The 14,818-nt window shown below is 41.2% G+C and overlaps 1 protein-coding gene across 1 annotated transcript; it reads left to right on the top strand.

The window, feature by feature from the left end:
- Nucleotides 1-10,537: 10,537 nt before the first annotated feature.
- Nucleotides 10,538-13,855, top strand: LOC146441261 (C-C chemokine receptor type 4-like). The gene is made up of 2 exons (XM_085051310.1): nucleotides 10,538-10,761; nucleotides 12,001-13,855. The coding sequence occupies exon 2, from the start codon at nucleotides 12,017-12,019 to the stop codon at nucleotides 13,091-13,093; it is 1,077 nt and encodes a 358-aa protein (XP_084907436.1). The 5' UTR covers nucleotides 10,538-10,761; nucleotides 12,001-12,016; the 3' UTR covers nucleotides 13,094-13,855.
- Nucleotides 13,856-14,818: the final 963 nt, after the last annotated feature.

Raw genomic sequence — 14,818 nt, 5'->3', positions numbered from 1 at the left:
GAGTGGCTGCCAGCTTCATCAGTGGACATCAGCACCTTCTGGAACAAGGGGAACTAGGAGTGTGGGTTTGGGTATCACTGTGCTTGGTCCAAATATAGCACAACCAAGCTGAGCATGGTAAGTCCATGCCTCACACCCATGCCCTGCTTGCTGCATGTTGGAAACACCAACTGTGTCTACACTGTCATAGACAATGGCTTTGGGGACAAAATAACCACTTGCCCATGCTGCTTACCCCAGCTTTCCTGAAGCTTTGGGGCCTCCCCCACCACAGCTGATTTCCTCAGGGAAAACTGCAGCTGTACCCAGATACAACACATCCCAGAGGACACATTGCCCACGTGCATTCCACAGCCTCCAAATATCCTTGCCACTTGTGCAGTAACAATGCACTGGGGGTGGAAAATGTCAATCAGAGTCCTTTACCAGAGGCCTCCCAGGGAAACTCCTGCCATCATCTGCTGCAAAAGCAAAGGAGAATTTGTTGGCACTGTGGACTAGAGTTAGGTGAATGGAAAAAGGACTGTTGCCAATAATGAAACTGAGTTCACCTTACAAGTAAAAATCAAGGACCAATCTTACAAAACAAGTCCATGGCAGTGCGACCCTAATTCTGTACACTGATGCAACTGGTAATACATCAAGTCTGAAGAAACACTCTCACTTTTGAACTAACATAAAAGAGTTGTTTCAGAGTATCAGGCGGAGGAGTAGGGCCTTTTTTCATGGACCTTAGTACCACCTTGTTTTGAAGAAAACTTGGAGGAGAGTGTCTCTATTGAGCAATTTTCCAATGGCAATAATTTCACAAATATTCCATTTTTTTTGCTACTGAACTAATCACACTCTACATTTAAAAAAAAAAAAAAAACCTAACAAAAAAACCCCCAACAAACTGCCTTTTCATAAAACTCATAGTATTTGGTGGAAATACATTCTCTATGCTCCATTTTACAATTTTCAGCTAGAAGTGGACTTCCAGACTCCAGACTTGCTTTCTAAGATTAAGTGTAGCATGAGTGTTACTTGAAATTAAATTATTTTTCAAAATTTAGTCTGCTTAATTAAGTGATACAAGGCAACTTGGTTTTTCCCTACCCCCAAGAAAGTGGTATTTTAAGAAATGGTATTTTTACAATTTTTTTTTAACGAATGTCAAGATGTGCAGAAAGAAAGAGGAAGGCTCTGAGACTAAACAAGAAGTTATCGGCATGAAATCAGCCTGAAGACATTGGATTGCCAAGCTGAGCAATGCAATCGTGCTTGGTTTATTTAACTTCCCTTTGATCTTTCAGACAATGGTGAGTTACTGAGCAGGAATTGTAAAAGGCACCTTTAAATACAATCCATGGACTGTCTCCACAATGAAAGGTGGAAACCCAGATCTTTATGCAAGCTCTCTGGGAAAGAAGAGCCTTTTGCTGCTTTGCCCCAGTGGTTCCCCAGCAATCTTACCCATCACTGGCACAGTGCATCCCACTCCTTCCAGATGCATCTTTCTCTGGCAGGGCAGACTTGCTACTGTGAGTCACACTGCCTCGACAGCCCTGGCTCCTCTGCAAGCTGCAGAAATCCTTCACTTCAAAGTCAAGGGCCCCTCCTGACAACCTGCACTCCTGTCTTCACCACACTGTGCAATGGAATACTTCCAAGGATTGCCAGCATAACACTGTCAAGTTTTATGACATGAATTTGCAAGTTATTATATAGAATTTTCCACTTATTTGAATGGTTTCCTTGCTCAATATTAAGGCAAGGAAATTAAAAACTTCAGGGGGGTTTCTAGGCATTGGGCTCTGCAACAAACTGCTAGTTTATGCAGGTTCCTCCTCATAGGAGAAGTGGTAAGGCTTTGAAAACCCAAGTGAAAACCAAAATCACCATTTTCATTTTGTTTGTATTAGCAGGAAGATTATTCTTGTAATTGTTCCTTTAAAAATGCTGGCCTCCATGAGACATACCAGTGCTCTGAGAGCAGCAAGAAGCAAACTTCACCAGGTCTGGGTTCAGCTGCAGCTGAGACAGGCATTGCTGCCCTTTGCTGCACTGCACCGTTCAAGCCTGAGTGAAAGCTTGTTGGTGTCTCTTTAAGAACTGGACTTTCAGTTAATTTTATCCATTATTTAAAGATACAACTTCTGTTTCAAAACCCCTGAAGCAGGAAGCTGCTGTTTTCTAACTGCCTAGTTAGTTTACAACCTGAAAAGCTTTTCTATGCACAGCACTGAGACACGTATTCTTAGACTGGGTCAACACATCTGTGAGGACCTGCAACATCCAATTCCTATCCATTACTCATGAGAAGGTAAATCAGTCTCTCAGTATCGGATAAAACCTTTTCATATGCCATAAATTAAGGACAGACTTTTGTTTACTTAGCAAGTCACAATTTACGCATGGAAATGCACACACACTTGTATCTATCCATTGAATAGCATTTGGTTGTGCAAAAAGGAGGTCAGGAAATCTCTGGGTTTGGGGGGTGGGTGTTGAGCTTTGGGGTTTTGAAGGGTGATGAGCTATCTTTGCGTCTTAGTCTTTCATCATGATCAACTTCTTCCTGTTTGAGAATCACACTGACACTTACCATAAATCTTTTCCCAGCCGGGTTGCAGTTTGAGGAACTAATAAAACCTGAATCCAAATTTCCTCGGCAGGTTCACAACTATATTTCATGTTCTACTTGAAAATAGAATGAACAAGACACATATTCAGCCAAACTGCTTGCAATGAAACACATGGACATCAGTATTTTTTAGGTACCACTGTGAATCCATCTCATTCAAATATTACACCACTGTTCCAAAATAATAGGATTTACTTTTTTTTTTTTTTTTTTTTGGCCACCCTGAATTCTTGGGTTTTTTGACAAAAATCTTAGAAGTGCAGCCAGACAGAGCCTCACATTTGCCTAGGACATTGCTCAGCATTGCAAGATGTCATTTTCAACACTGGCATCAGAAGGAGGCAGTCACTACCTACACATTTCCTTTGGATTCAACATTTGCTGGGAGTGGATTTGAAGTCCTGGCTCAGGGTAGTCTGAAGTTTTAATGATGTTCTTCACAGAGAAATTATTAATTAATTAATGGATCATGGGTTAAGTTCTGCCATTTCCATTTTGTCTCTATAACCTTTGTGAGGTCCCTCAGTGAAATATTGTGGGTGATCCAAAACCCTTGTCCTAGAAGGACAATGAGAGAACAAGTCCAATCCATGCAAGTCCCAAGTCCTGCTGTCACTAAAAGACAAATGAGAATTATTCAAAGAAAACCTGAAGTCGCACTATCTCCACCCACAGCTGCTTTTGCAGGTCCTAGCTGGTAATGCCTTTCCTCTGTAGTTATTGCCCAAGCATGATGCAATGCTTTGCCAAAGGCCATTGACACACCATTTCTCAAACAGCACTGAATGAAATATTTTCTGCATTGACTTGCCTAGTCCTGCTCAAAGTTTTACTGTTTGCACTTCAGTTTCTTAACTCTGTAGGACTCTACTGAAACTCTACTGAAATCTTGTGTCATCCAGAGTGATTATTTTGAAATTCAAATTCAGTAATCAAAGCAAAAATTGAGAACAATTTCTAACTATTAGAGTTTGGTTTCTGACACTTGCCACAGAAACATTTTCTGCTGAAGCTGGCAATAATTCTGCTGCCACTGTTAAGCAGAACTTCCTAATTTACTTGGTAGCCACTGTTTTTCAGTGAATTGGTTCACACCATACACACCCAAACTTCACAACCTGCATTTTACAAGGCCAGTGTTAACACAGGGTTCTCAATACCAAAAAAATCCACCCACTGTTCCTGTCTGATTTTGTTTGTTACACTAATATTCAACACAAAAATACTAATATATCATATTTTTCATTCCTCTCCCTAAGAAAATACATAAAATAACACCCACTGGACATGGGGAAAATGGTTTGCTTGTGAAGAACAGTTTACATTTTCCAAATTTCCAACCATGATACTTCCATCACGAAGGAGCACAGGGACTTTATATCACTGAAGGTAGAGGTTAGTGAACAGGATAGAGAATCCAAGCAAGGACTCTTGCACTGCTGTTTCAACATAGAGGGGATATTATCCACTTTCCAGCTGCAGCTGTCACTGGAACAGTCTGTTTCCCACCCCACTCAGATTTTAAGTCTCTGATAAATTACATACATTTGTCGCTGCTCCATATCCAGCTGCACTGCAACAGCCCCACAGCATAAAGGTCCATATGCCAGGATAATGCAGGCAACAGAGAAGCTGCATTTCTCCCACGAAGAGTTTGCCTTTAGCCCATAAATCTGCTACATTAAAATTAAAGTCAGCGGCACGGAGAGACAAAGAAATGGCAGCAGAGATTGCAGTGGCCCACGCTTGCAGGGCACGCTGGAGGACACCGACAAAGCTGTGTGAGCAGAGTGGCGATGGCTGCACAGCCCGGCCGACAAGAGAGTTCCCCCTGGTGTCACTCAGGAGCTACTGTTCCCATGTGCAATCTCCTGGGCCCCAGACCAGGACGGTTCCTTACAGGTAAGAGCTGCTTAAAACCCTGAGCTGCAGCTTCAATTATTTTTCCAGTCTCCAACCAGACAGCAGCAAACCAGAGGAAATGGTATGTCTGAAAGGCACCTGGAGCAGGTTGTTGCAACACCTTTGGCCACAGCCCTTTGCCACCCCCTTTGCCCCAGGCAATTGCTGAGCAACACAGATCCCAGTTTGGCCATAGCTGGAGCACAAGGCAAAGGGGAGCATTTCCCACTGGATGGACCTCAACCAATAGTGCTAATGGCCTACAACCAGCCAGGGATGGGGAACGGGTTAAGTGTTCACAGGAATTGCTTTTCCAGCACTTCCTAGGGACATCCTGCTAGGCCTTCTGGTACAGATGAAGGACCTTCCCCAGCTCATCTTCTTCACCCTCTAAGAATGATGTCTGAGGAGGCTCAAAGCTTGGTTGGCCTGTTTTGTGAATGGCAGTATTAGAGGTGAATAAGATGTACCAGGTCATAACTTCCAAGTGGTTTCAGAGCCCTTCTGCAGTGAGCCTTTACTGTATTGTAGTCCCTCTCCCCTCTGGGTCCTCTCTTAGGAAATAGGTGTCCTCATACAGAGATCAGAGCTTTTTTTTCCCCTCCAAGGGAGCCCTCGTTTGAACCATTAAAGCTCACCCTCACTTGGCCTCTTGTTCAGTTGCTTTTTCTTGGTCCCATTGCTGAGCCAAGCTCTCCAGATCCTCCTGGTACTTCAGGTTTCAGAAGGCTACAGTGAAGGGATGGACAAAATACAAGTTACCATGAAAACAACACAGAATGCACAGGCCGGGGTTAACAGATCCAGTCAGATTCAGAAAGGGCAGCTGTAGACAGTGGCATACATCTTTTTACACAAGGTTAACAGCACCTGGAGCAAAGTATTTCCAGAGTCACCACATCCTCTCACCAGCCCTGCAATCATCCCTGCTCATGCAGGACCCTCTGTCCTAAGCATGCACCATCATTCCTTCTGCCCATCCTCAGTATCAAGGCTTTCTTTGCATTTCCACCAGAAGGTGGCATTATTAAACCCCATTGGACTTGAAAGTCATTCATGGTTAAAGGAGGACACTCCAGTCAAGCAAGTGGAGTCATTGATGAGCAAGTACAGAGTGTAAAAAATGTATTTATGAAAAGTAAGAAAAAATTAGTCACTACATTTTGCGGCTTTAAAAAAAAAAACAATTTCTCAGAGGTTCGTTTTATTTGCTTGTGAGCAAATGAAACTCTGTGGATGTAAAATTAAGTACAGGCAGTTTCACCAGCACAAAACACATCAGCATATCCTGTGAATCACAAAGACGAAAGAGGTGTTCCAATGAAAACCTTCTACTGTGCCTGTCAGTTTTATTTTGGTGTCCTGAATGGTTTCCCCTGCTATTAAAAGTGAACTGAATATTATATAAGTTGTCTGTACAGATTGTCTTGAAGAAGACTTGCAGTAAAACAACTTTTGCATGTGATAGCAGACTGTTTGGGTCTTAGCAAAAATGAAAAGATTAGGAATCAGTAATATCAAGTATTAGCTCTTTCTCACTCTTGTTCCTCTGCAAACACTTTCATTTTCTGACTAGCTTCCTTTATATTACAACTGCTGTGGGAGGAATATGGCAGGAGAGTGAGAAGATGTTTGCTGGGTTTAGGACAAGGCCAGTCATTTAATAAGCTTTTAAAGCCTACCAGCAAACTGCAATGTTTGAGACTTGGGGGCACTAACACAAAGCACACAGAATCCAAAGCTTTACACCACATTGTCATCATTCCTCTGTATCTAAACTCATCACAATAAACATCAAACAAAGTGGCCTGAGAGCACTCCTGCTATTCACCACTGTCTTGTCTTTTTTTTTTTTTCTTCTGAAGGACCAGGTTTTAAGAGGACCTCATAGTGATGATAAGGTGATGGCTGGGACATTTAGAAAAAAAAATTACATCTCACATATCAGTTTCTCCTCATAGTGGAAACAGCCCAAATTTCTTACTTACCTGTAGAAATAGCTTGGTAACATTTAACAGATCACTGAACACGACAAAGAAAGCTCCCTGCTGTGCCATTTCACATTTAAGAAGAATAAAACCCATGTTTTTTTCATTAGTGAGATTTATCTTAAGTAAAATTCAGCATAAAAAATTACTATTTCTGCCATCCTTGAGGTGAGAAGTTTCAGTTCTTTTTAATGAGGAGCTCTGTCTACAGCAGTTTTGCAAGCACAGCATGTGAAAAGAAAGCAAATTAGGCTGAGGAAAAGGATCACTGACACCATTTGCCAGTGGATACAGACGGCAGAATGCATATGACTGACCCACTGAAAGAAAAAAAGATGAGGGGAATTGCAGCTAAGTGTTGAGCAAAGAAAAGATGATTTTGGTTGAAGTCGTTTGCTTGTCAGCACATACTGATATCTTAGCCAAAGGGAATCCCTGCATTCAAAAGGATGTAAGTAAATTATGAGTGAATCACCTGAGAAACAGTGTACACAGTGCTTGTCTCTAAAACCAGGAAATTATTCACTTCATTTTTTAAGTTTTCTCTCAGAATGCTGCAGTTTTAGTCATGCACAGGAAACTTGGAATACATTGAAAACTACAGGGAAATGAACTGTGCAATGAACAAGTAGCACAAACACTTTGCTAACAAGCAAGGATGAAAGCTACAGATGTGCAAACTGAGACTCAAATTCACCTGAATTGCAAAAGAAGAACCACACAAGGCCTGACCACGCACTAAGGAGTTGGCCCCTGATGGAGAGGATGGTTTGGTAAGAAAGGTAGTCATCTGTCCATCTGTGACTTTGGCAGCCTGGATCCTGCGCCAATCGACACAATCAATCAAAATACTGATTCTTGAAATAGTTGTGCTTGGTTTTTTACTGCCATCTGCTTTTCTCCTGGGCCAGCCTCTTCCGAATGAGGGCATGTCTCAATTGCCTCTCCCTGCCCAGCACTAAGATCAGGTGAATGGATGGTGTACCACTGGTGAGTATCTCACAGCCTAGCTAGTGGGGTAGGCAAATGTCTATCTCCATCCTTCCATGGGCAAGACTCCCATGCCTCCTGTAAAATGGCAAATTAATGATTGACTTCCCATAAAATATGGGAGTGGCTGAGATAATCTTTTGGTGAGAAGCAACATTTTTATGGTATGGGTTGTTCTACATTTTGCTTTTATCAAGTTCCTTCCTGTTGCATTTAATGTGCCCCCACCACCACCATCCCATATAAAAGATCTGGCTAATAAGATTTGGTCCACCTCTGTGCACTCATGATTTATTTGGTCAGTGCCACATATCTGATACTATTTGTAAAGAGGTAAAATGACTTTTCTTCCTCTTCTCTGCCCCTGCAAAACTGTTAGTTTGACAGCAACATCACTGAGAACCCTTTCGCCTTTCCCCTTATCTTGCCAACTCTTGCCATTTTCCTTTAGTTAGTCTCTGCCAGGTTCTCCAAGAAAGGAGATGCTGCCACATTAGAAGGGGACCTCAGAGCTCCCCTACTGGAGACTGCAGTTATACTCAGTCTCTTCCACACTTCTTTCTCTCCAAGCTATTGCAGGACATCCACTCACAACACCTTTCCTCTGTTTTCTGCATTGTCTCATGTGCTCAGAAATTTCTTTTTGCTTTCCTGTTTTCTCTGCAGCTGTCCTTGCAGGCTCTCCCAGGGACTCTCTTCATAGGTAAGCCATCAGAGGGTATTTCAGGATTCATTCTTATCTTCTTGATTTTCATGACCTGGCAGATAAATTTTTTAAATCTTCCTTTTCTGGAGTTTACACTTCACAAGTTTTCAGTATCTGTAGCCGCAACCATTCTTCTCTTTTTGTGGCTAAGCATTCCTCTTTCTGTGGAAACACTTTTGTTCAGTCTCCTTACAATGACAGACCTCCCCATTTGGTGATTTAGCATGAAGTGCATTGGCATCATGGCAGGTCCATTTGCTACTTGAAAAGCCTTCTGGAGAAGGACCAGGGAAAAGGCACTGTGCCAGGTAGGAGCTTTCTTCAGGCCAGTGCCAAATGGGTCATACTGAACTGGAATTCATACGGCTGCAGACTTGTTCCCTGCCAACAGGATGACTGAAAGATCAGAAGCATATCTGAATTATGGCCTGTGTGCTAAGGACAGGTCTCGGGAGGTTGTTGATGATGGTTGACACATCTCAAAAGGTTGCTGCTGATGGGAAATCATTCCTTAACCAAACAGGGTTCTTACAGGGTCAAAGAGATATAATATGTGGATTCAGATCTATTCACCTCTTCATCTGGAAATCAAGAAAAATCACCACTGATAAAAATCAAAGAAAATACCTAGTTGGATTATTTCTTGAAAGTAATGAGTGGGACAAGACAAGCATGTAGATACATGGTGGTTTATTGAAGGGAAAAAGTTTCTTGGTTTCAAGAACCAAGAAACATCAGTGCCTAAGAGAGCATTGTCAAGAGCAAGAGGTGTTTTTTTCCTCAAAAGCAGGTACTTAAAGATTCTATGTTTCTGTATTGTGGCTGAAGAGCTGAATTTGTGGCCCAAGTGCAATAACATATCAAAGAAGAGATTAATGAGGCACTTACACAGACAAAAGAATAGTAAGAGGAACTGTTTCTAGTTTCTTCGAGCAGGGCTGATGAAGCTGGTGCAATAGTGTTGTCTGCTTATCTGATGTACACATCCTTTAAGGCCTGCTAGTAAAATGAAAAGAAAATGTACATGATCTGCAGAGCAATAACCTGCACTGGAGAAACTTCTCCCAGAGACCAATTTAAAAATCTCCAGAGATGCAGCTTGTGAAAGATGACTGATAAGGTCCTTCCCATACAATTGTTTCATTCTGGCAAAACCTGAAACCGGTAGATTCCACATGTCGTGCTATCTTCACATCAAGCCTTTCTGGAAGAAACCCTTCAGCCAAATGTAAGTTATTGGGCAGTGTAACAGCATGAGAGACATGTGAGATAGCAGCAAATAACATGGCTGCACGAAAGCTATACCTGTGTCTGAAATAACACCAGAAAGCGAACAAGAAAACATACATTCTCTTGTGGACAGATGTCTGATTCTTCCTGTCCTCACAACCACCTTCTGTAGCTTTTTTTTTCTGCTTCTCATTGTGTCTCTTCAGTTTCTCCTGATTGCAAGAAAGCAAGCTTCCCTGTTTAGAAATGGCTTTTACTTCTGCTTGGCTGGCCTTTTCTGGGAAACAGAGGACACCAGCACCTGCCAGCTGCCAGCACAGCTGTTCCGCTGGCAGGACTCACAACCATCTCACTTGACTAGCACATGTCCTCTGTGCTCTCTTCTCCCTTCTCAGGATCCCCCAAAAGACAAATAAGGCCCACCTCACTCTCAAGAGAAATTCACAGAAGCTGCTGATCTTCCTGCCGTGACAGAGAGCCATGGTAAACCTCAGCACCTCGCACATTCTGCCCTTAGACCACAGGCGCGTGCGCACTCCTACTTATTCAATATTTTGACTGCTGTTACATTTTGTGCTGGTCAGTAGTAGGAAGCAGATTTGCTGTATACAAACCTGTGACGGAAAACATCAAGCAAAGAGGTAGCAAGAATTAACATGCCTTAATTTCTTTTTTTTTAAGTACGGTAGGTAGGAGCTAGAAAGGTCAAACAACAGTGATTAAAAGAAGCCTTCCTTACACTGAATCGATACAGCTTTTTTACTTCTACAATTACATAGTACAACCTGCAAAATTAGTTCTCTGTCAGAGAAGGACTAGAAACACACTTCCCCCACACCCATCAAGTGCCTGCCTCCTCTCTGCTCACTACAAATAATTCTTCGATTATTCTTTTCTGAGATTAAGAAGAATGAGGTTGCAGTGTAATGAGACCTGAGTGATGTCAATGCTTAGTGACATCTGTTTTGATGATTGTTGGATAAAATGAAGGTGCTTAAACTAAGTAATTAGTCCCCCAGTGGAAACTAAGGTGTTTTTTTTTAAACATCATAAGACGTGTTTAATTCTATTTCTGACTTAAAGGGACTGACCCTTATGAACACTGAGGAGAGAAGTACTTGTGATTACAATCTAAGGAAGTGGAAGCTTCCGCTAAGAGACACAGCTACCTAGTGACATCTGCTTTTTGCAGCTGGTAGATATTTGTCCCGTGTGGGTAGCACCTCCCCGGCAGAGCTACCTGATGAGAAGCAAGTGTTTCTGCACCCTTAGAGCAAAGAAGCTTCTTCACATCATCTGAGAAGAAAGGAGAAGAAAAGGTAAAATTCATAAAATGCAATTGCCTAAACATTTGTGTATCATGTACACTCATTATTTGTGTGAATGTAATGCTTTTTCATTTACCTTTTATAGCTATTCAGGTAATTTTTTAAGTAAGTGGGTGTATTCTGTGAGAATATGTTCAAGTTTTAAGTATTCAAATATATTATGCTGAACCTAGATTAGATTCAGGTATGTCTGGATGCAGCTGCTGCAAAGCTGTCATTTCTAGACCATTGGTGTCAAACGGTTTTATACTTGTGACTTGTAAGTCAGATTAAATACTTCGCTGTGTGTAATGGAACAGAACCATAGGCTGGAAAGGTGTTGTGCTTGGGACTACACACAGTAGGGCTCAGGTTAATGACAGTCAATGTTTGCTCTTATGTAGCAGCAGCACACAGGGCAAAGACAAGTAAAGCAATGAAGCTCACTTCTCTTCTGCTTTCCATTCATAGAATAAAGAAAGACAAAGGGGAAGAACGTAGCTCAGGCTCAGAGTTCTGGTATTTTAGGCTAAAAAAATGCCACTTGTGAGTAACACACATGGTAAGAACAGAACTCAGACTTGACTTTCTGGTATGTCAGGCTGAAAGAATGATGCTGTGATGTGAATAACATACAGACTAATAAGTCAGCAATATATTTGCCCTGTGCCCAAGGTACATCACTTAAAACTCTGTATCTGCCTATTAGAAAAGAACATACATATGAAGAAGATGAAAAATTCCTGTTATTCAATTAGTCACTGAAAATAGCACTTATTGAAAGCTCATGTCAGCTTTCAGTAAGTGTAATTTCATTGGAAAAGTCTGATGCATGTTTATCACTATCTTATGGTGACATTTGTCTTATGGGAAAGGTGGGTGAGTGAAATTCTGAACTGCTATGAACAATGGCTTTGGTTTTTACTTTGCTCTACACGGGACTTAACCCTCCCTGATTTGACATCTGTGGCCCACATCTTTCATTCCCATTTGCTTTCCTCTCATCCATTTGAACATCCATTTGTGCTTGACATGCAAGTTGCACAGTGGTGCAAGGACTAAGCACCTACATGCTAAGGACAGCACCTTGTTCAAGTGTGCACATGCATCTGTCCCGTAATGCTTACATAACGCCCGAGAACCTGCAGTGAGACAAGTGCTGAGCTGCGAGTCAGTGATTCAGGTTTGTGGAGTAACCACACGGTCTTGACGCATTGAAAGTCACTGATATTTTTATTATTCCTTTCTCAGAACCGGGGGAAAAAACATGAGTCCTTCAAGTACGGAGTCCCTTGAAGTCGAACTCTCAACCTTTTACGAGTATTATGATTCTTATAATGATGCTCCAAAACTATGCAGTAAGGAAACCGTCAGGAGGTTTGCAGCCTCCTTCCTACCTGCTCTGTATTCCCTGGTATTCCTGGTCGGGCTCGCTGGAAACATTCTGGTCATCGTGGTCCTCTTCAAATACAAGAGGCTGAAGAGCATGACTGATGTGTACCTGCTAAACCTCGCCATCTCAGATTTGCTCTTCGTTTTATCCTTGCCGTTCTGGTCTTATTTCACGATAGACCAATGGGTTTTTGGAACTCCCTGGTGTAAAATCATTTCATGGATCTACCTGGTTGGGTTTTACAGCGGGATATTTTTTATCATGCTTATGAGCATAGACAGATACCTGGCAATTGTTCGTGCAGTGTTTTCCTTGAAAGCAAGGACTGCCTTCCATGGTGTGATTACTAGTCTTGTTGTGTGGCTAGTAGCCCTTTCAGCCTCAGTTCCCGAGCTTGTATTTAGAGAGTCTTTTAATGAACGTAATTATACCACCTGCAAGCCAATATATCCAGGTAATGACACAGCATGGAAAATTTTTTCCACTTTGGAAATCAACATTTTAGGGCTCCTAATTCCTTTTATAATTATGACATTTTGCTACTCCATGATCATTAAAACATTAGTTCACTGTAGAAATGACAAAAAGAATAAGGCTGTGAAGATGATTTTTGCTGTCATGATTGTGTTTTTCATTTTTTGGACCCCCTACAACATTGTTATTTTCTTACAACTGCTGGAATCTGTGGGAGTCATTGGAGACTGTCAAGTGAGCAGGAGTCTGGACTATGCTTTTCAGGTAACAGAAATCCTCGGCCTTTTTCACTGTTGCCTCAATCCAATCATCTATTTTTTCATGGGGGAGAAATTTAAGAAGTACCTGAAGATGCTCTTTAAGAACTGGCAGTTACCTGGATATTTTTGCAAGTGGTGTGGAGCTCACATCACTTACCACACTGAATCTACCAGCTCATTCCACACACAGTCTACAGGTGATCAAGATGCTCTGTAATGCATTTCAGAGCAGCCACTGAACTCAGCAGCAAGGAAACTGACAAAGCAGGAACTTTGAAAAGCTAAGCAAATGCAGATACATTTAACAATAAGCTAGCGCCGGATAATTACTCACTTCAGCTTTATTTGTGCCTCTAGATTTTCTGAGTATTATGACAGAAGGTGTCCCAAAAGTGAAGCATGGGAGATGGACATGCAAGGTTTCTCTGCTGTGATTACAAATCACTGCTCAGCTCTGTGCAAAGCACTGCACTGTGTGGCTTCTTTTTCCCCAGAATCAAGACATTGGCCTGCATGGAGGGGCAGAGGTGAGACAGCAGCTTGTCATCAGCACATGCACTTGGAAAACATATTCATTTATTCAAGAAGCATGGTTATTACCATGTTTTTTTGTTCTGCAGTTGATCTGGGGAGGACTTGTGACTCTTAGGTAGCTATTAGCAGTACCTGCTACTGTTAAATGTTTGATTTCAGGGGGCATGATAATATGCCAATAAGAAAAAGGAGAAAATCTTATCTCTGCCAATAAGAAAAAGGAGAAAATATATTCTCTGTGTGCACAAAGACACAAAGTAAATCCATTACTTTGCATTGTAGGAGCGTTTTCTCTCAGGTTGACATATATGCCTCTATGTAGGCATATGTATAGGCATTTTTAATAACTTTATCACTGTAATTCAGGATAGCAATTCTGTATTTTAATTAACATTAACAGAAAATATTTTTAATATTTTTGAATAAAGGTGTCTAAGAAACCTCATTTTACAGCATGTGTTAATAAATTTGAATTATCCTGGTTAAAAGAATATATTTTAAAGTGAATGCTCTTTGTTCCAAAACTACTTAACCCCAAGATTTAATTTTCATTCATTGGAGATGTATCGGGCAAAACAAAAGAAAGTAAAACCAGAGATTGTGTAGAAAGGGTCTGTCCTGATTTAGAAACCACAAAAAGAATCCTTGCATTTGATAACACCAAAACGCAAACAGTATAACACCCCAGTAGCCACTCACAGGATATTAACTAAACAGAGATGTGGAACAGGAAGGAAACTCACACAACACAACAGTGTTTAGACTTTGGCACAGAAATAATTATAAAAGAGGCAAAAAGTTAGTAATGTGGTGAAGAGTTGAAAAATATGTATCAGAAGACATTTCTGGTGTGTCTTTTTGCAGGAAAACAATAATTGAGATTACTTATTATAAGCCAGATGATTAATTTTGTTACACTGTCAATAATAAAGTGCCTGCTCAGCATTCAGCCAAGGCTGCAAAGAGTAAATAAGGCATTAAAATGCATCAGGAAAGGGCTGAAGAAGTAATGTAAAAATATTGTAGTGCCATTGTGCTCATTGCTCTAAATATGAGACAGAAGTGGAAACTCATCTCCATGTGACTTCCCTCAGATACAAGACTGAAAATAAAATGCAGTACACTTAAATCTCACACTCACATGTATCCATCATAATTAATTTTGGGAATGCACTACCATTAGGAGTTGCTGAGGATGACAAGTAAGGATCTGCATCAATGCAAATAATAGGAATAGCTGTGGAAGACATTACTTGCAGTAAGGAAGAGCCTTTATTTCCAAAAAAAGGCTGTAAATTCTTACTACTCAAAATCTTAGAAGCCACTGCATAAATCAGTTAGGAAAAACTCATGCAAAGAGTGGGTTAAACCATATTCACATATTTTGAAAAGATAAAGGAAGACAAAT

The sequence above is a fragment of the Lichenostomus cassidix genome, chromosome 2, assembly GCF_008360975.1.
Source record: "Lichenostomus cassidix isolate B80296 chromosome 2, HeHo_3.0, whole genome shotgun sequence".
NCBI lineage: Eukaryota > Metazoa > Chordata > Aves > Passeriformes > Meliphagidae > Lichenostomus > Lichenostomus cassidix.
Note: the sequence above shows the minus strand (reverse complement) of the source record. Positions and strands in the feature narration are given on the sequence as shown.

Bases quoted from the DNA above. Each gene is read 5' to 3' on its own strand.
- LOC146441261 (XM_085051310.1), top strand. From the start codon at position 12,017: ATGAGTCCTTCAAGTACGGAGTCCCTTGAAGTCGAACTCTCAACCTTT.